Consider the following 23,209-nt stretch of genomic DNA (forward strand, 5'->3'; position numbering starts at 1 on the left):
TGTGGGGCTTCGATCAAAAATCCAATAAGTTGAAAAAATTTAACGTTTTCAATTTTTTTAGTTTTAAAAGGAAATGTTATCAATTTTATTATTTGTTAAGTGTTGTTAAAAAATATATATTCTTTTTGTGAAAATATATCTATATTGTATGCAAAATTTTATCTTTGTTCTTAAAAGGAACATTTATTATTATTATTATTATTATTATTATTATTATTTATTAACTATTGTCTTTAAATATTATTTTGTGTAGATTGTAAGAAAAAATGTATTGTTTTATAAATTTGTTTCGTCTGTGAAGTTTACTTCATATCATTATTACTGTATTGATGTTATTAGTAGTATTACCATTGACTATATATTACTGTATGTTAAGTGCTGACCAGGTAAACCAGCCGAAAAAGACAGTCTGCATGACGATTGTTGTATAAGTGCTAAGTAAAATCAACTATACACGTTATAAAAATCACTTTTTCAGTCATTCATTCCAACAAAGTGGTTGTTGATTCCTCCTGACTTTTATATGTTTATGTCGTTATTGTAGCTAAAATAAGTCATATGTTACAATACAATGCAATATATTATATACATTTAACAGTACAAAATCAATAATTATGATTCCTGGTCCCGAAACAACCGTAGCTCAGGAAATAAATTCTTTATTCAACAAATTATAATTTTGCGCGGCTAAAACTGATTTGCGCGGATGCGTAGATTATCTTAATGCGTCTGATTTTACTTATTGCTGTCTTATTGCTACGTGATACATACTAAATTATATAGAAAACCAAGCAGTCTTAGGGAAATAAGAAACTAAAGGTCGTCCAGTGGTTGAAAACTCGACCAAAAACATGTAATGTACAGACTTCTCTATTTTCACCCCATGCTGGGAATAAAATGTGTGATTGGAATTTCTTGCATTTTTTTACTTTATGTTTAGATTTTGTTGTTATTTCGTCACCAGCATGGTACAATACCCATGATTTTTTTTAAATTCTTTTGCTTTTTTTGCCTATTTTAATTTGTAAAGGGATTCTGCACATCTACAGTCTACAGGAAACATCTTTCTAACAGTATGCATGAATTTTCCCTGTGATGCACACGAGCTGAGAAAAAAGTTTTTCAAGAAACATGCTTGCCTATTGATGGGAAATATACAAAACGGCTCTATTACAGTTGGTTTTAATCCATCACAGTGTTCCAAATTTTCTGTCATAGCACCTGTAATAACAAATTTTGGACATACCTAACAATGAATTTTATAATTATCAAGTACTGTGCATTAACATTTTTAACAAAAGCAATATTAAATGGGTAAAATGAAGGCGTGAATTTAGTGATATTAGGTACAAAATGAATTGTTCAAATCTTATTGTTTAAATTTTGCGCGTTTGGCCCAAAAATCAGATATACAGTAAGCTTACTTATAAATTGTGATTTAAGTGGCTATTATCATTGACTATTGGATACAGAAGTTGTTGTATTAATAGTAAAAGATATTAAATAAAAAAATGCTCAGTGTACTATGAAAGTATAAAAGGGCCCTGATATGAGGCCAATTCAATTTACTTGCAGAGTATCGTAACAGATCAGCATTTATATATAGCATTTATACCTATAGGTATGATTATTCTATTTTTTCAAAAAGTATTTCCAAATATTTAGTATTGATAACAAATAAAATATTTATTATAAACAACCTTTGACTTATTTGAAATATAATTATTATGTATATATCTTGCATCTAACCTCTGCTACCTTCAGAGATTACAGTAAAAACTAAGGGAGTAAAGGTTCCAGCATAAATTTCACATTACTGGATTAATAACATTAGCATCTTAGTTCTCACATAGAATTAATTTTGTGAAACTCTCTTACACAACAGAGCATGTCACGAACACCGGAATGAACTGAAACTCAATGAAATTACACGTATTCACAATTTAAATTCATAACAATTGTTACACTACATTTATTATATTCATACACATATCTACATGATTTGGATTTTTATGTAACTTTTTCTTTTACAAATCTCCATTGACTCTTTAATTTTGAATTTGTTTTGTGATTCTAAAAACCCCTTTCCCATGCTAAGTTACGTTACTTTTTAGGACTTAAATGTGCTAGTCACATTGTGCCGTAACTAGTAGTGAAATGATTAGGACTACGATCAAATGCATCAGACTTCAAATTCTGTGAAATATGATCTGGCACTGTGGGAGGAACAAAGTTGTTTATGTTGTAATTGTTAATAGTTACCCTAGGATTACCATGGATACTTTGGACTTGATGGTAGGTTGATGAATTGTCTGGCATGGTTGTGAAATGATTGATTCCATAGGAACCCTGGGCTTTGTTTAGTTCGCCTGGAGTAGAAGAATAGAGACTAGAGAAATCACTTGCGTATTGATGTCTTAGAGTCAAAGCGTCGGGCCAACTGTTCGTCTGTTGATTTGCTGATCTGTCATATGGAAAATAATGCGGATGCATATACCTTTGGTAACTAAAATTTTGCCCATATACAAAAGGATAACTTTGTGCTTGATTAAAATCAGGCCTTTGTTGGCCTACAGTTTGATATGTATTGTAATATTGGCTATTATACTGATGGCGTTGCAAAGGCAAAGTACGCATTTTGTCGGTACTATCAAAAGATCCATTGAGATGAGCAGTAGTAGGCATATTGTTTGTTGAAGTAAATGCCGAAGATCGCGTAGCTTGGTTGATTGATGATGTCTGGGTTGTTTGGGATTGAGATACTGCATAATTAAATGTATTTGGCATGTTTAAACAATGTATTGTATGGTTACTAGGTACTCTGTTGCATTCCGAATACTTATTTGAGTAAATAAGCTCTTGATTTGAAGGATTTATGTCTTGTCCTTTTGTTTGGAGCTTTGAATAAGGTGTTCTTTGAAGAGAAAAACTAATGGGGTTTGAAGATTGGACATCCAACGCAGGTTGCTGAACACAGACACTTTTACTTGAAGATTGAAAATTTTTCGAAGCATTTGGCTTTTGTAGTACATGTTTTTCCGCATCAACATGTTTCCTCTTTACACCTATATTACTGACAACCGTGTTTTCTTCCCGCACTACCTGTGGATTGAATTCCAATCCACCGAGAGTGGTCTGCCTATTCTGATGATTCAACAACACATTATTAGCATCAATTATCTGGTTACACGTATCACTGAACTCTTTGCAGTGGCCATTTGAGACGGATGTACTTGAGCTAGAATAATCAACAATTTTATCTTTCAATTTGGCAGTTAACTTCTCAAAATGAATACTTGATGTACTATTTAAGTCCATGTTTTGACTTAAAAGAAACAGTTTCCTCTCACCATTTTGTGACTGATGGTGTTCCTGTACATTATGATTCGAATTCTTGACAATTACTGACACTTCTACACTCTTGTTATTGGTTGCAGGCAGAGTTTCCAGTACATCGTCAAGGCCCTTGCTAACAGACTTTGTACGTATTGTTTGAAGAGTGGCTACATCACTTTTGCCTTTTGGAGTACTAACAGAATCAATTTGGTCAGGTATATCTTTCAGGAATGAATCTAATATATCCAAGCAGCTTCTTTCAAAATTATTTTTACTTTGCCAAAATGTTTCATGGAGTATCCTGGATATAGGAGGAGTTACTGTTGATACATATTCGTGCAACAGACTAGTGAATGACCATCTAGCTAAACTTAATGAATCTAAATATTTGGGAGTAAGCGTAGTAACTCTTAAAAATATTTTAAGAAAAAGAACAAGGAGCAAATCTGCATGTTGATCAGTCATGTTTTCAGTCAAAAATAAGTTTGTAAGAGTGTCATCAAAGATTGCACAAAAAGAAATTCTGTGTAAAATAATAAACATTTTTAAGCGTGCCTTTGCAGCGGTTATTTTGTTTTCCCTAGATAGATCGCAAGAGTCTTTCCTAGCTGTGGCAATTCGAATTGAGCATTGTTCAGCTTCCTTCATAGTTACATCAAGTATTTCCGCTAGTTTATTAATTAGAATAATAATATTTGGATCAACGATTCTGTTGTAGTAAAGGGGCAGCATTTCGTTTGGAATCAAAGAAGTTTGGTCTGCACTATCTGTTATACTTGGTGGTGTGTTGATTATAGGTAATCTTTGCTTTATATTTTTCTCAATTCTTGGATTTTTGGAACATTTATTAATATCATGTTGTGGTACAATATTTAAGCTGATCAAATCTAAATCCGTATTAATACTGGATTGATCTATATTTAGTAGAGTGTCTGGAGTAGTTTTGGTGAATGTACTTTTTGACTTATAAATTTGTTCATCACACACATTTTGATCAACAGAGTATTTACTCCAACCAAGTTTCCTTCCTCGTTTTTTCTTACTCGGGTTTGACTCAGTTGCAGATCCTAGAAGAGTTTGTGAACATAAAGATGGACCAGCAGGGATGTTTTCAGATAATTGTTCATTTGGTGTTAGAGTATCTGAAGTTGTTTTGGTCGATGTACTTTTTGACTTAGAAATTTGTTCATCACACAACTTTTGATCAACAGGGTATTTCCTCCAACCAAGTTTCCTTCCTCTTTTTTTCTTACTCGGGTTTGACTCAGTTGCAGATCCTAGAAGAGTTTGTGAACATAAAGATGGACCAGCAGGGATGTTTTCAGATAATTGTTCATTTGGTGTTAGAGTATCTGAAGTTGTTTTGGTCGATGTACTTTTTGACTTAGAAATTTGTTCATCACAAAACTTTTGATCAACAGGGTATTTCCTCCAACCAAGTTTCCTTCCTCTTTTTTTCTTATTCGGTGTTGACTCAGATGCGGACCCTAGACGAGATTGTGAACATAAAGATGAATCAGTAAAGGCGGATATTTGGTTAATTGGTGTCAGATTATATGAAGTTGTTTTAGTCGATGTACTTCTTGACTTACAAATTTGTTCGTCACACACTTTTTGATCAACAGGGTATTTTCTCCAACCAAGTTTTCTTCCTCGTTTTTTCTTATTCGGGTTTGACCCAGTTGCGGACTCTAGACGAGTTTGTGAACATAAAGATGAAACAGAATGGATGTTTTCAGATATTAGGCTAATTGGTTTTCTCAATCTACCTATTTTTTTCTTTGTTGGCTTAGAGTGTGTGAGATACTCTAATTCCGATGTCCCGGTGATTTCTTTAGTTTGATCTTCATAAGGCTCTCTATTGTATGGTTGTTTTTCGTGGTTGTCTTCAAGAAGCGTCACACGATTCTTTAAACAAAGTTTTGTGTTAGGGTTGTTTTCCATGTTATCAGAACTTTGTCGTCTTTCTACAACCTCTGCAGGTTCCAAAATGTGATTGATCTCATTGTTGTTATTCACTGAGTCTGTTTTGAAATTTGTCTTTAGTTTTTCATCAATAGTCATACTAAACAAATTTTCATTGTTACGTTTCTCTAAACTTTCGTTCAACGATTGGACTACAGTTAATGCTTCTGCCAAACTCTTTAAACCCTGATTATGATTTTGCTTTATATCACTTTTGTCCGAGTTTTCTTCCACACTCTTGTTAATAAAACCATCAAATGTATCCTTATCACAAGTATCGTCTTCATAGAAACTAGTGGGGTAATGATCCGTCTCTACGTTATTTGTAATAGCATCTCTAGAGAGTTCACTTGCGCCAGCTACCGCAGATTGTAGATTTGTTAATGTCTTGGGCAAAATATGTATGGAAGCCTCTTCAATGTCGATGTTTATACTAGTATCTTCGAGTTGGTTGCTAGAGTTTTCGGGCCCGTCTTCTGCCAACAGGTTTAGTTTACTTTCATCTTCAACGATATAAACAGCTTGGAGAGGCTGAATATTCACCTGCTCACCAATGATGATGCAATCATCTTCATCTTCACTTGAAAGAACTATTGTTGTCATTTCTTCTGAAACAAAAGTAACAGACTTTTCATATCTTATTTCAGGTGAGATTATTATTATAATACTAGGTGAAACCCGTCGAAATCGACGGTTACTTTGAAGGCTTACGTTAATTCATCCAACTGCGATAAATTGGGTGAAATATACATATTTTGAGGATTTAGCATTGTTTAAAGAGTAATAAGTGTAAAAACAATAATGATATTAATTGCTTTGAATGAAATTAAATTGAATAAAATTACTTCCGTGATTTCATCAGTGTAATATGACTTTATTTCAAAAGGAAATATTTTTTGGGAAGACATATTCTAAATTCAAAGGAGGGTATATCCGTTACAGTGTAAGTTTGATTTTTCCTTCGTCACGTCGCGTGTCGCGTCAGTTCATATCGTACTTCTGTGCCAATGAATGAACCCTCTAGCATAGTTTTGAGAAATTGATTGTGGGGTTACTGTAAAAAGCTGGGTTTCTATGTTTGGATTTTATTAGACACGATAAGAGCAGATATTTCTTCATAAATATTTCATATGTGTTGAATAATATGATAAAATGTAGGCAAAAGTGGTGAAAAGGCAGACACCAACCCGTAAAATAGATATAAGATAGTTCAATAAGAAATAATTTAAGAATTGCTGTGATAAAAGGATTTTCCACTGCTTACGTAATGGAACGTTATATTGCAAAACATGGCATGATAAAGAAGAAAATCAATTTTACAATCAGAAAATAACATTGCAAATACTTATTTGGTAGAATTCAGTCCCAATAAATGTGTGTTGTTTGAAATACAATTTAAAAATGAACAGCTGTTTCATTAAAAAGTATTATTCACATGGCCAAAATGTAAACAACTCTGTAAAGGGATCTTTAAAGGCTTCTGGGGCAGAGTCCTAAGGGATTTTGATTAGTTTTTCTTTTGATAACTCATCTACAGACCAAGACCTTTCTTTGGACACCTCTACCAAGTTTCTACGCCCAGCCGTTCTCTCAAATAAGTGGGGACAATTAAATATTTGGATTCCCCCATGTTAATCTTATGGGAGAAACTCCAACTTTGATGGCCTGTGGGGCAAAGCCCGAGGACTTTTATTACATGAATTGGTGAAAGGGGGCGTCTACACAAAAAATACTTTATTTTGACACGTCGTTTGTAAAAATCCGTCCATTATTAACGGAGGAGTAGTGTTTTGTAGAAATCGCCTTCACTTTTTATACAGGGTGGTAAAAAAGTCCCTGGACAGTTAAATATTTTAAAAAATAATGCAGATAGAGCTACAATACTTGGTACAAAGTTACAGGGCATAAAACTCTATTTTAATACATATTCAGTGATCCAATAACTCTTCAGGGGGGCGGTCCACAAGGAGTCGGAAGAAAATCTTAAATGGAAGCATAGGTCAATATGCACATCAAATTAAAGGTTTTTTTTAGTAGAATACAATGCCGCAAACCGCACTTCAAAAGGTTGATCCTGCGCAAAATGACAGTTGTTCAAAGATTCATTTAATTTACATTGCTATTATACGCTTTCTCCTCAGGGGGCACACAGCCCTAGGAATCGGAAGAAAATTGTTAACGTAAGAATAAGTCGATATGCACATCAAATTAAAGGTCTTCACTTTTAGATTACGATGCCGTAAATTCAAGCTCAAAAGAATGCCTGAGTAAAAAATGACAGCCGTTCAAAGATTCAAAATGGCGGATTCAAGAAATCCGCTAGAGTTTTATGCCCTGTAACTTTGTACCAAGTGTTGTAGCTCTATCTGCATTATTTTTTAAAATATTTAACTGTCCAGGGACTTTTTTACCACCCTGTATGTAAGGATTACCGTAAAAAATTGAATAGATATGATGGTAACACTTTTTAAAATCAGTAAAATTCAAAGTTTAATTTGTATGACTGTATAACGGCAATGAAGTTTTGAATATAAGGGTTTGTCTAATGTCAGGTGGTTGAAAAAAAAACTGCATTCAAAGGCCAGCCAAAACGTAAAACGTTCTCTACTACCCGTCAACAGACTCGAAGTCCCTGTATCCCAATTAAATGTAATGTATTATATAGTCCCGATGGCCTCTGGAAGATTTTGTTGGACAACGGGTCTGCTCCGTTGGTCGTCCGCGTTCGTTGTGAGCAAACCACTTTTGGGAAACCTGCAATTGGCATGCACCTATGCAGCTAGCTCATCGTAGCTACAATATTTCTATCCTCCTACTCTAACCGATAACGAGCTAACGATTTTACCAACTAATTGTTAAGCAGGAAATTAATGCATCTATACCACATTTAAATCGTCCCAGTAAACGAAAATCTATGTTCCTAATTATTACGAGGGCGGTTTTTAAGTAAGGACAGTTTTTGCGTATGAATCCGTAGTTCACTTGTATGCCTAACGAGGCTCCTCGCCACTTACTGGCATTATTTGTGAACAATATTATCCAATTTGCAGCTCTGGAGCAGATATTCAGTATACGTGTATACAGGTGTATACTCAATGCACGAACGCTTCGCTGTGTTTTTTTTTTTGCCGCCGCGTGCGAGATAAGGTCAGTGATATGTGTTTGATTGCAAGAAACATATCCGATGCCGACATTCATCACCTGATGACTGAAGGCTATTGCCCTAATGCCCTATCAATGTGAACCAGATTCAATGATTGGGGTAGAATGCAGAAATGGATGTAGTGCCATCTCGTCCAACACCCCAATTTCCCAGAAAGTAGTGCTTACTCGTCCATCGTACACAGGGTGTTCATAAAGGGGTGTCACAAACTTTAGGCCAAGTAGTACTACAGGCTGATAGTACTAATCAATCCAAACAAAAAAGTTCATATACACATAGGTCGAAAGATGTGTTGCCGCTAGTCACCATTTTGTATTTTTTACCAAACAATTTATATCTCAAGAACTATTCAATCTACGGAAAACAAACTTTTGACATACATTTATTGCGTCAAGAGGTAATTAAATAAAAAATATGTAATATCCTTTTAAATTAACAAAATGGCAGCCATTTAAAATCTTAAAACTTAAATTATGAAGAATTATAAATAAAAATACTTTTCAAAAATGCCATGTTTTTAAACGCACTATAAAGGAGAAAAAAATTTATAAATATGTTGTGAAAATAAATACTTGTAATATTTTAAACGAAAAACGTGGGGCGCATGCTAATTTTCAATTAACTTCACCTATTGAACTATTATGATTTATTCCTATTGCATGCGCCCCACGTTTTTCGTTTTAAATCTAACAAATATATACTTTCTCAACATATTTATAAATTATTTTCTACTTTTTAGTGCGTTTAAAAATGTGGATTTTTAAAATTATTTTTATTTATAAATTATTTTCTACTTTTAGCGAATTTCCCTATAGGGAAGTAGCTATTACCGTAGGTCTCATGGTAAGACTTATAGTCCAGGACCTGACTAGGGTTCTGTGTGCATGTCGTGTATAGAGAATTTTGCTTTTGCATTTCAATATAGGTGTCTTAGGAAGTGTTTTCCACTCGGGTGTCAAATTCGCACCTGGTACGTTTTCGAGCTATGACGTCATAAAGATGGCGGCTCGGCAATTTTTAAATGCGTATATTTCGCAAACCGTTTTACGGATCGGTATGATTCTTTTTTTGTTTGAAAGATATTTTTACAAACTATCTTTTTTGTATTTACACATTTGTTGTAAACTTAATATTCACCGCACAATATTGAAAAACGTTGTTTTTATTGTTATTATATTTATTGTTTTGCTTATAATTTCTTAACCGCTGATAAAATCAAATACCACCCGTGGCAAAAGTTTCAGATAATTCTATACCCTTTATATATGATTGGACCTAAAAATAAAGCAAAGAGATTGAATAAACCGTAAAAAAACACTGAAAGTGGTGTACGGTCCGGGAAAGATTTAGTCCTGGACATGACTAGGGTTCTGTGTGCATGTCGTGTATAGAGAATTTTGCTTTTGCATTTCAATATAGGTGTCTAAAGGTCCATTTCCTATCCTGCGACTGTTACGACTCTAGCCGCGCGGCTCTAGCCGCGCGTCTAGAGCCGTACGGCTGGAGACGCTTGTCTTATTTCCTATGCCGCGACTCCTGCGACTCCCACGTCTAGTATGACTAATGCAGTTGCACTTTGACCGTCATGGAAGAAGCTTTGGCAGCGTACATTTTAATGGAAGAAGAGGAAGAAGACGAACTATTAACGGACTTGGTACATCAGTTTCTTTAGAAATCTGTCTCCAGACGTTTTCTCGCACATATGCATCCTTGTATTGGGGGTGTTTGGGGTTAAAAACAGATAGGTGTTGACGAACAAGTTCAATTAACCTTGAATCATCCATGATTTTGAAGGCACACACTTGAAACTCAGTATTTAACTATCAAAAACCACACAATCAAACAACTCAGTATACTATCAATTCGCACCTCAACTCCGTACGTATGAACTATTTCGTTACAGCCGCGCGACTGAGCGACTGAACTGCTCGCGGAGCAGTCCAGTCGCGACAGCTCGAGCCGCGCGGCTCGAGTCGCTTCAGTCGCGCGGCTGTAGACGCTCGATAGGAAACGGTTGCATTTACTTTGCATTAAAGCAGTCAATTTTTTCAGCCGCGCGGCTCGAGCCGCGCGACTAGAGTCGTAACAGTCGCAGGATAGGAAATGGACCTTTAGGAAGTGTTTTCCACTCGGGTGTCAAGTCCGCGCCTGTTTCGTTTTCGAGCTATGACGTCATCAAAATGGCGGCTTGGGCAATTTTTAAATGCGTATATTTCGCATACCGTTTAACGGATCGGGGTGATTCCTTTTTTGTTTGAAAGATAATTTTACAGGAAATGTTTTTTGTATTTACACTTTTGTTGTCAACTTAATATTTATCTCACAATATTAAAAAACGTGGTTTTTAATGTCATTGTTTTTTAATGTTTCCTCATAACTTGTTAAACGCTTATAGAATGAAATAACTACCCATCACAAAAGTTGTAGATGATTTTATGCCCTTTCCAACGATACCAAACAATTAATGTTTAAAACTAAAATTAAAGCCAAGAGATTAAATAAACCATTAACTAACACGTAACATGTAGAAAGTCCGGAAAATATTGCGGCTTGAACAATTCTTTAAATGCGTATATTTCGCATAATGGTTAACGAACCGGGATGATTCTTTTTTTGTTTGTAAGATATTTTTTAAGCCTATCTTTTTTGTCTTCACACTTTTGTTGTTAACCTACTATTTATCCCACAATATTAATAAATGTACATTTAATTGTTATTTTTATTTTACTTTTGCTAATAACTTTTTGACAAATAGTAGGTTAACAACAAAGGTGTAAATACAAAAATGATAGGCTTAAAAAACATCTTACAAACAAAAAAAGAATCATCCCGGTTCTTTAACCAGTATGCGAAATATACGCATTTAAAGAATTGTTCCAGCCGCAATATTTTCCGGACTTTCTGACATGTTAAGTGTTTGTTAACGGTTTATTTAATCTCTTGGCTTTAATTTTAGTTTCAAACATTAATTGTTTGGTATCGTTGGAAAGGGCATAAAATTATCTACAACTTTTGTAATGGGTAGTTATTTCATTCTATAAGCGTTTAACAAGTTATGAGGTAAATTTAAAAAACAATGACATTAAAAACCACGTTTTTTAATATTGTGAGATAAATATTAAGTTGACAACAAAAGTGTAAATACAAAAAACATTTCCTGTAAAATTATCTTTCAAACAAAAAAAAAGAATCACCCCGATCCGTTAAACGGTATGCGAAATATACGCATTTAAAAATTGCCCAAGCCGCCATTTTGATGACGTCATAGCTCGAAAACGAAACAGGCGCGGACTTGACACCCGAGTGGAAAACACTTCCTAAGACACCTATATTGAAATGCAAAAGCAAAATTCTCTATACACGACATGCACACAGAACCCTAGTCATGTCCAGGACTAAATCTTTCCCGGACCGTACACCACTTTCAGTGTTTTTTTACGGTTTATTCAATCTCTTTGCTTTATTTTTAGGTCCAATCATATATTGTTTGGTATCATTGGAAAGGGTATAGAATTATCTGAAACTTTTGCCACGGGTGGTATTTGATTTTATCAGCGGTTAAGAAATTATAAGCAAAACAATAAATATAATAACAATAAAAACGACGTTTTTCAATATTGTGCGGTGAATATTAAGTTTACAACAAATGTGTAAATACAAAAAAGATAGTTTGTAAAAATATCTTTCAAACAAAAAAAGAATCATTTCGATCCGTTAAACGGTTTGCGAAATATACGCATTTAAAAATTGCCGAGCCGCCATCTTTATGACGTCATAGCTCGAAAACGTACCAGGTGCGAACTTGACACCCGAGTGGAAAACACCTCCTAAGACACCTATATTGAAATGCAAAAGCAAAATTCTCTATACACGACATGCACACAGAACCCTAGTCAGGTCCTGGACTATTAGGCCCGGGACCGATTTACTTTTTCATTTTAATGTCCCCAGAGGCCAAAAACACCATTCGTTCAAATTTTTATATATGTATATATATATATATAGATTTATATATATATATATGTGTCCGTGAACACGATAACTTGAGTAATTTTTATCCGATTTTGATGAAATTTGGTTTGAAGGTGTAAGGCGGGATAAACTTGAATGAGTTCGCGATCCAGCATAATCGGACCATGGGAACAGGGTTTTATGGGGGGTTTTATGGGGTAAAAATTGGTTTTTCTCACTTCTTACCCTCAAAACACAAAATTTCCCGATTTTTCTCTAAACCTTCTTAAAGAGCTTAAAAAAAAAAAAACAATTCAGTATATCAAAGTGTTTTTGTTCGGTTATTGGTTACGGAGAAAACTAAAATAAACGGTATCAGCATTCTGACACATACTTTCTCCCATAAGTTTGTCAATAACCTTTATCATGTGTAAGCGGTGAGAGTAAATATACGGAAATGGGATTTGTACAATTTTCTTCAGAATTTAAAGGACTATAACATACTAAATTGTTATCAAAATCGTTCGGGCCAATTTTGGGGAAATCTGATTTTTCGTTATTTTATGGGGTTTTTATGGGAAAATAACATAATTTACAATAACTATTGAATCGCAATTTTTACAGAAATGGGATTTTTACCATTTTGTTCAGAATATAAAGGACTATAACATACAAAATGTTTATCAAAATCGTTTAGGCCAATTTTGGGAAAATCCTATTTTTCCGTTATTTTATGGGGTTTTATGGAAAAATCCCCATTAAAAATAAAAATTTCTAAAAAGTGAAAAAAAAACTATCAAAATTGTAAGGACCATAACATACTATGTTAAATCAAAACCGGATCTTTGTCTAAAACCCTATTTTTCGTTATTTTATGGGGTTTTTATGGGAAAATAACATAATTTACCATAACTTTTGAACCGTAATTTTTACAGAAATGGGATTTGTACCATTTTGTTCAGAATTTAAAGGGCTACAACATACTAAATTTTTATCAAAATCGTTCGGGCCATTTTTGAGAAAATCCGATTTTTCGTGTTTTTTATGGGTTTTTATGGGAAAATCCCCATTAAAAATCAAAATTTCAAAAAAATGAAAAAAACGCCTGGAGATACCATGGATTAGAACCTACATACCAAATTTCATCGAAATCGGACCACAGGTGTAGTCTCTAGCTCTGTACACATCCAGACACACAGACACACACACACACACACACACACACAGACATCACTTCGAAAACCACTTTTTTGGGTCCAGGGGGACCCAAAACGAATATATCCACTCAAAACTCAAACTCGAAAATTTTGACGAAAACAATACTTTCTCCATATACTATGGTATAGGGGGAGAAAGTAAAAATGGAAAATTTAAAATTCCCACTTTATTCTTATGGAGAATATTGTAAAATGTTGTAGTTTGCTTGTTTATGGATATAGTTTGATCAAACTTGGCGAATTTATTTATTTCATAGTAAGCTATCAATATTTTACTAAAATCACACTACTTTATTAGTTTCATTGTAGCAGCAAACCTAGGTACTCGTTAAACCTAATGTTATTTAAATAGATCAATTGAAAATCAATTCGTCCAAATGGAAATTCGCTTAGACGGCAGGTTTGCTGCGGCGGGGGTATTTAGTCTTTAATGTGTAAATATGTTAAATCTATTTTATATGGCTTTATTATCTGTAATCAGATGTTTTATCTTTACTTTGAAATGCTTGTTTTACATTTAGAATATCTCGGGGGCAGAACCTGTACCTCTTAACTTCTGCTCTTCGAACTGTCAAATTTAAGTATTTACAGCTGACTTCAATTGATATATTTACATTCTTTCACAATGTAATAATGGAAAATTTGGAAGCCCAAGGGAAATATAAAAATTAAATTATATAATACTAGCTGTTGTACCCGTGCTTTGCAACGGGAAGAGAACACGAAATAGAAACATTTTGATCTTTACATCTGTTGATAAAATAGTTACACATAAGCCTTTTAAAAACAAAATTTTACCTTTATGGCCTTAACAGAATAGCTGTTGTCATTAATGTAAATAAACGGTATCAGCAATCTGACACATACTTTCTCCCATAAGTTTGTCAACAACCTTTATCATGTGTAAGCGGTGAGAGTAAATATACAGAAATGGGATTTGTACAATTTTGTTCAGAATTTAAAGGAATATAACATGCTAAATTTTTATCAAAATCGTTTTATGTTATATTACATGCTAAATTTTTATCAAAATCATTTTGGGCCATTTTTGGGAAAATCAGAAATAGTACTGCACCCTGTTGGTAAACCTTGTAACTTTTTAATGCTATTCAATATCATAGACCCAACTTGTGTAGTTGAAACAGATGACAAAATTCTTTTATTCCTTTTAAATACGATTACTCATAAGGTAAACATGGGAAACTCCAGAGCCACTGGGGCGGAGCCAGAAAGGACTTTTAAGATAAGAATGCGTCTATATGTTAATCGGGAATGTGAGCTATCATCATACCAAATTTCAGTCCAATCCGACCAGTATTTTTCGCGTTTACTTTTCACAAACATACATGCATCCATCCATACATCCAAACTTACTCATTTATAATATAGGGTGATTACCGAGAAACGCATGTTTTTCAAATAACTAGTATTCAGGCAATTCAAAGCAAAAAATATATTTATGAGTGGAAAAACAGTGTACACAATATGCAATTTCAGAATAAAATTACTTACATTTTAGTGTTTAAAAATTACATATCTAAGGTGGTCGCCTTCTGCTTTGATACAGTGTTGAAGGTGTCCCTTAAAACTTGCTACTAACATATCTCTAGGAGTGGTGTTGATTTCCTGGCGAATAGCTTCTTTAAGTTCCTGTAATGTTTGTGGTTTGTTTATGTAAACTCTAGATAAAAAAAAACCATTGAAAGATATCGGGAACTGCAAGATCCGGTGAGCGAGAAGGCCAAGTGACATCACCAAAACCTGTGATAACTCTTGTAGGGGATGTTCGAAGAAGGAATTCCATACCAAGCAGAAGGCGACCATCTTAGAGATGTAATTTTTAAAAACTAAATTGTAAGTAATTTTATTCTAAAACTGCATATTGTGTACAGTGTTTTTCCACTAGTAAATATAACTTTTTATCTGAATTGCCTGAATACTCGTTATTTGAAAAACATACGTTTCTCGGTAATCACCCTATATTAGTAGGATTGCATTGTCATCCATTTGTGAGCTACTTTTCAAGTTTCAAGCCTCTAGCTCATCGGAAACTTCGTTTAAAATTGATATCAAAATTTGTAAGAAAGCGAGCTAATAAAACAAGTCCATGGGGCGTAGCACAAGGGAAATATGAAAATAATTAAATGAAATAATATTGCATTGTACGATCAACAACAATATCATATTGTTGTATATTGATGTGTGTCATGTTGTTGTATTTGTTGTGTATATTGTTGTATTCTGCAAGGATGTGTATCCTTGTATATTTGTGAGCTACGTTACAAGTTTCAAGTATCTAGCTCATCGGGAAGTTAGTATAAAATTGATTGCAAAATTTGTACCGGACAAGAAAGCGAGCTAATAAAAACATGTTAAAGTATATGGCTAATTTTAAGAAAAATGTCAAGAACACTTTTATTTAGTATTCTTAATTCCCTATCAAACGATTCCAAGTTCAAAAAGATCGAATACAAATTGGTGAAATATCATGATTTTTAGTTGTAAAATGAGGCAAACCTGTCTAGCTTAGCCCCACCTCATTTTACAACTAAAAATCTTAATAGGTAACTAGCAGAGTACCCGTCCTTCGTACGGGGTTGGCATGTAAGTATAACATGTTTATTGCAGTTATGGGTGAGGACATGGTTTAAGAAAGTTTTGTTCTTTTTGTTCTACCACTGCCCCTGAACCATAGAAAAAAGTGAAGGACTCATTGTGTACCACAGCTTTTTGTTGCTAGTTGGTTCAAATTAGCTGTTGTCATAAATGCAAAAAAAGATTGTGCTGCACCCTGTAGGTAAACCTTAAAACCTGTTGATCTTATATATTTAAAAAAATTGGTTTTTCTTTTCCGAGTTCGTTTGGCTCTCCTACCCGACCGATTTTCATGATTGAGATCTCAAATTTAAGGTATGCACGCACAGATTTGCCATCAAGCATCGACATATAATTATCTATAGTATTACTCGGTTTATGCGTGAACGAAATTTGCTCCTCATGTATTTCTTATGGGAGTTAAATTTGGCTTTTCTTTGCCGAGTTCGTTTGGCTCTTCTACCCGACCGATTTTCATGATTGAGGTCTCGAATTGAAGGTATGCACGTACAGATTTGCCATAACCCATCGACATAATTTGATTTGTTTTTGAATTTACGATTGCTTGAATTTAAGATGTATTTAACCTGTTATAATGATATAAGCCTATATATTTTGGTCTAAGAACCTTCAGTGAAATACCCGCCTCCTTTTAAGCTACTAGTTATTCAAATCGGACTAGTTTCAAGCAAATGCAAGGTGAACAACCAACATAAAAACTATTTTTCATAAGAGTTTTCTATGATTACAAATCAATAGCTCCATCATTGTTCATGTTTTTATATGTTTTAGACTCAAAATAATTAGTAAATTATAGGCTTTAATTTGAGCTACTGATCGTTTAAATCAGTTAAGCTCAAGATATTGTATTACTCAATCAAAAATCATAAATTTGATTATTTCTAGGATAGTAGTTGCACTTTACCATCATTGCAGCATATGCCCTGTTTTCTCCAATTACTTACATTTGAACGTCATGGTGGCTATCCCAACCAAGCTATTTCCTTCATAGTCTATTTTCTTATTATATGTCATTGCTGATAGATTTTTCACCATCCATCGAATCTTTGGTCTTTCAGTATAGTACTTTTGCTTACGTTCTTCATATACTTTTCCTTTGTTTGTCTGTGCAGCTGCTACGCCGTTTACGCCTTGATGTATTTTGTTGAGATTCCGGGATCGGCTGACAATTGGGAGTTACGGGCTCTTTTCAAGCTCTAAAAAGTCGAAGTGCCCGCTAGAAAGGGATTGTGTAAATCTGAGTATTTTCACGGGATTGCCCGCTAGACAGGGATAGTGTAAATCTGAGCATTTTCACGGGAAAACGTTCACCACCAAACTTGACATATACAGTAATTCACCATTCCGATAAACGTCGAAATAAAATGTAAATAGTTGTGAAGCCACAACCAGCTTACACAACCCACCAAAGGTAAACGGCTTAGACATTTCATAGAAGTATTCCCTGGAATTAAGGTAAATATTCCCGTCACTGTCGTGGGATAAGATTGAGACGTTCCCAGTTCCTCACAACATGTGCAACAGTTACTTCGCGCACAGTTAGTGTGTGTAGTGTATGCGTGTAAGGTGAATTATGAATAAGAGTGAAGTAAATAAACACACACCATCTCCTCTGTTTTATTAATGTCTGAAAGTCGTTTACCTTTTAAATTAGCCAGACAAATAATAAACAAGAATATTTACTGGTGTAAACATTGGAAGCGTCTGGGAAACAAGCATGGCAGGGAAATTTATTTTTTGACGTAGTGACGTAGACGAGGTTGGCATCCCTGTTCTACAATCACAGCTGATGAGTGTGGTGGAAGGGGAGAGGGCAGCATGGAAAAGTGATTGCGAGGGTCGAGCGCGCACGTCTCTGTATCACCAACAACTCTTATCTATTAACTTCGACCTAAAAGATAAGGCATACCTGGTTGACAGATATGACATAAATGTAATGTCCTGGGCGATCAAGGCAAGAGCTGAGCTTATCAACCTCAACTTCAAACCGTGGCTTGTAGACAATTACCATTTTTGCACTCTTTGTAATTTACAAGAGAAAGAAGATGCTTTTCGCTTCACATCTGTTTGTCCATTTTGGCTGTCCAATTTTGACACAGGAACAATATACAGTATAGAGATTTTGAATGTGTGGGATTGGCGGGCCTTAAGTAATTACTTAATAGATGCTTGGGTTAAAAGATGGGGGTTAATCCAAGAATTTAATCTGTGAAATTCATTTTCCCAAATTTCATTACATTTAAAATGTTTAGTGTTATGTTTTATTAGTTTCATTAAGGCATCAAGATTGCATTATTTCTAAGATGAAAATGTATTATTTTTAAACCAAGAATTGTTTAAATCTATCCTATACTCTAATACGAGCAATGTTTGCTTGTATGTATGCTTGCACCAAGATCTCGAAAACGGCTCCGACGATTTTGTTCAAATGTTGTAAATAGTATATTCCTGGCCTAAAAACGAGTTTACTGCAGTTAGAACTGCCAACAAAAATCTAATTTCGTAGAAAAATGAAACTGAAAGTCGAATTTTTTTAACATTAGTCTTATGGGTTGCTAAGTAACCATCTTGGCTGAGTTAAAAAACAAGGAAAAAGTAAACAAAAGACTTGTAAGTTGCCAATCCACAGTATACTAGCAAAACAAAATACAGTACAAAAGGAAAAACATCAGTTGTTACTATTGAGCAAAGATTATACTGAAGATTACTCGATACATTGTAGTCAAGGGTAGCAGTGTGGAGTGTGGGATCTGTTTATGACGATTAGGTTACGGTATCTGCAATCCTTAAATGCTATGGGAAGGGAAGGAAACAGATCCGCGATGTAGGAAGTGATAAAGGAAGTAGTAAAGGCGAGCAGTCCGGAGTGTGGGAACTGTTTATGACGATTAGATTAAAGTATCTGCAATCCTTAAATGCTATGGGAAGGGAGGAAATAGGTCCGAGACGTAGGAAGTGGTGAAGGAAGTAGTAAAGGAAAGCAGTGTGGAGAGTTGGAACTGGAGACCTTTTGTAGCAGTTAGATTAATGTATCTGCAATACTGAAATGCTACGAGAAGGGTTGGAAACATGTCCACGACATAAGAAATGGTGAAAGAAGTAGTAAAGGCTAGCCGTGCGGAGTCTGTTGAATGTTTGTGGAAACTATATTAATTTATCTAAAATACTAAAATGCTATGGAAAGAGAAGAAAACAGGTCCACGACGTAGGAAGTAGTAAAGTTTAGCATCGCAGAGTGTGGGAACCGTGTGTGGCAGTTAGATTAATGTATCTTCCATCCTAAAATGCTATGAGAAGGGCAGGAAATAGGTCCATGACGTAGGAAATGGTGAATGAAGTAGTAAGGCCAGCAGTGCAGAGTGTGGGAACTGTCTGTGGCAATTATGTATCTGCAATTCTAAAATGGTATAGGGAAGGAGGGCAAACAGACGTAGGGAGTGGTGAAGAAGGAAGTAGTAAAGGCGAGCAGTGTGGAGTTTGGGAATGGATATATCTATCTGCAATACTAAACTGCTTTCAGAGTAAACTAATGATTTTCCCCGAGCAAAGCTCGGTCCCCAGGTACTATATATTAATTTGATCAAATATTGCTTGATTATATGGAGAAATGTGGGCTATTGTTCTGTTTAAAAAAAGGAAAGTTTACTTATATTATTATTCTTTTTAATTTATGCAAATATATATCCGTTTTATAAATATGTCTATTGTCAAAAAATTAATGGTTTTATATTTTTTTTAAATCTGATTTATGAGGACAGTTTACGTTAGTCAATTGTTGTACAAGTGCTAACCAGGTACGCCAGCCGCAACAGACGGGCTTTATGTCCATTGTTGTATTTAGTGCTAAAAAAGTTATTGTTGTACATTTATTTGTAAATAAAAGAACTTTTTCATTTAATTTCATTCATACGTGACTAAACTGAACGAATATAGATTTGTTTCCATGTTCATAAAACAGGAACAGTTCTTGATTTTTTGCAGGATGATGAGGTTTAGATCTTCATGAAAAGCTGTTGACGGAGCCAATTTTATATTAACAGACAGATTTTTCTTAACTCGCAAATCATGTCTGATGGTATTATAAAAATGGCTGTTTATTGACGTAAAAAGCGGTGTTTTTAGCAAAAAACTGGATTCGAGAGGACATTGTAACTGTATTGTAACCGATGTGTATATAGCCTTCTTGACTAGTTTTTGGAATAAACAGCCAGCCATTTTTATAATAGGGCGCACTGATTTCGAGCACGAAAACCCAAAACGCGGCGAAATCGAGCATTGCACTGAAGCGGCAATAATGGGTTCCCTAATTATTTTGGTGATTTCGAGCATTTAGCCTTCCTAGAACTTTAAGGATGATTAAATAGGGGAAGATGAGAAAAAACATTCAAACCAAACTACCACATTTATTTCCTGTCTGTGTGGCCTACACACTTTAAAAAGGTTAACAAATGTGCGAATCCCTCAGTTGTTTTAGTTTCACATCGATAAACTTTTGCCTTACTAGGGTGTCCTTCCTTTGCTTTGTTTCTTCTCTGCGCAAGCACTGTTCAGTCGTACGTGTAAAATGCCTATACTCAATGTCGTGCCTATACTCAATGGCCGTATGTACGTTTTGGTTTGGGTACTATTGAAATGAAGTCGCAGAAAGCCCCGTTTTGAGCATTCTTGTCAAAAAGTCATACCATAGAAAAAACATGCAAACCTATGTTCTATGTTTTATCTATGGTCATACGCTGCACGCTGTATGAAAATCTGAAAATCTGTTATGTTGTTAGTTAACTTATTCTGCATAAGAATAACTCGAGAGTTCTAGATTTACGATAATTTGATTTTTTCGTATAAAATAAATTATTTGAATCAATTTTCAATTTGAATAATTTGAACTTTTAACCGTACAAACATACTTTCAAAAATTGTGTTAGGAGAAAGCGGGGAATCCTACGTTTTGAGGCTCAAAAATAGGGAAACCCAAATTTATCCTATAAAACCACCATAATTCTCCGTCTCCATGGTCGGATCTAAGATCATACTTGTTTAGACATTTATACAAAACTAACCACTATACCCATGCCTTGCAACAGGGTCAGTATGGAAAAGATACAATGTTGGTTCTTAGAAAATGTCTTAAGATGGTTTCACGGGGACACCGAAACTGCCACGACGTTTTACGACCATGCTCCATACTGAAACTGCCACGGCAATTAGTGAGGATTATAAGGGTGTTTTTGAGAGGGCTAGAAACACTGAAACTGCCACGGCGGATTCCTCAGGTAGACGGGGAGAAACGGGAGACTTAAAATTCCCATTTCTGTCTTAACCTTTTAATTTCTTTCACAATAATACGTTGATTGGAAAAATAAGTGATTGATTTGCCCTTTCGTATTTATATTTTAGGATTTATTTTTATGTTAATATAAGTTTTTAGTGTTGCGACTGTTAGAGTATTTACTTTTATAAGTATTTATTCCGTCTCTTGAGAATATATTTACTTTATAATTATTCTGAAATATAATTATTCTGAATAATTATTTACCACTAAGGAACAAGTTTCATGTTCATTTACCACTTATATAACACTGCATTTTATATTATCTGTTCGACGCTTTTAATTACACTAGAGGTGATCAAATACTAATATAATACTGTAAAACTGTAATATTCAAAAATAGTTTTATTCGCCCAAGACGCTAGGTTGCAGAACTACAAATACTGTACCAACCTCCATGGTCTGCAGAGCGGCGTTCTCGTGGAATCTCAGTGGAATGCCCTCCTATTAGCTTGACTCATGTAATATTTTTCAAATTTGGTATTTCTCAACAGTAGATGTATAATGCCGATTGATCGCCATGAGGGAGTATGAGGGGTATGATGGCTGATGTAACATGAGGTCAATCAGGGTTATCAGGCGGAGAGCGTATCAGTTGGGGTGAGAGAGCTGGCACACGGTGTCGAAAGTTTCCGTCGGCGTGTCGGGGTGGACGGTTGAGAGAGCTGGCACCGCGGAGGCTGGCACACGGGAAAGGTGTCGGAGGTGTGTCGGTTTGGAAGGGTGTTTGTTACCTGATGTCGGCGTACGACAAGATGTATTATAAATATTTTTATTTAAAACTCGATTTTTAAGGTGGTAACGTTCGACTGACAAACGCTTCTCGCTTCTGCCATTTAGTGTTGAGTGTAGATAGTTTTCCAAATGTGTGGAGTAAATAGAATGTTAAATTGTTAGCCTTATGTAAGAAATAATGGATAAATAATAATATCTTAATAAATTAATTTAAAAACACTTATGGTGGACTTAAAAGCGCTTTTATGGCATGTCATTTAACGATGACGTTGTTTACCATGAAAACAATTTGTTTAATAAGGATATTTGTACATTTATATCTGAAATTCATTTATATCATAAAACTACTGTTTGTATATTTAAATAAATATTTAGCGCTGAGCTGATAATTATCCTTGATGATGCAAGGCTTATCGTGGCGTGCAAAAACTCTTGATAGGGATTATCATGGATGCAGCATTAGTTTATCAAAACATAATAATTTGCGTAACCATTACAAAGTGCAGCGTTGCAGCGTGTGTGTTTAATGACTTCCGAGTGATAACGTAAATACCACGTGTGGAGGTTAAGGTCAAAGACGTCATATCTTATCAGTATATATATAGATATATAATTCGCGCACACAAAATCATTATCATCATGTCTTCCTCCAACGCGCTGACCACACCCTCCACCTGGGACGTTTCCATCGTCGAGGGATCAGGCCTGGAGAGTCTTGAAGACCTCTACATTATCTTGAAGGCAGTGTTCCCTCAACCTAATGTTCAGGTAGGAAAAAAATAAAAATATTATTGATAAAAAACTTTAGATTTATAAACGTTATACTTTATATCTTTAAAATGTTTTCAACCAAATTCACCTAAGATTCAATAGTGATGATATGTTATATCACTATCTGAT

The 23,209-nt window shown here is 34.7% G+C and overlaps 1 protein-coding gene across 3 annotated transcripts in view; it reads right to left on the reverse strand.

The window, feature by feature from the left end:
* Positions 1–232: 232 nt before the first annotated feature.
* Positions 233–23,209, reverse strand: part of LOC128983105 (uncharacterized) — a 49,100-nt gene continuing 26,123 nt past the window's right edge. For 2 of the 3 annotated variants that reach the window (XM_054402264.1, XM_054402266.1), the window contains exon 2: positions 233–5,909. In XM_054402264.1, the coding sequence (XP_054258239.1) occupies positions 2,131–5,909 (3,779 nt within the window). In that variant the 3' untranslated portion in view covers positions 233–2,130. The remainder of the gene's footprint in view (positions 5,910–23,209) is intronic. The other variant, XM_054402265.1, reaches the window with a different exon arrangement.

The sequence above is a fragment of the Macrosteles quadrilineatus genome, unplaced genomic scaffold, assembly GCF_028750875.1.
Source record: "Macrosteles quadrilineatus isolate MER2022 unplaced genomic scaffold, UCM_ALF_1.0 Scaffold_1__1_contigs__length_201487025, whole genome shotgun sequence".
NCBI classification, from domain to species: domain Eukaryota; kingdom Metazoa; phylum Arthropoda; class Insecta; order Hemiptera; family Cicadellidae; genus Macrosteles; species Macrosteles quadrilineatus.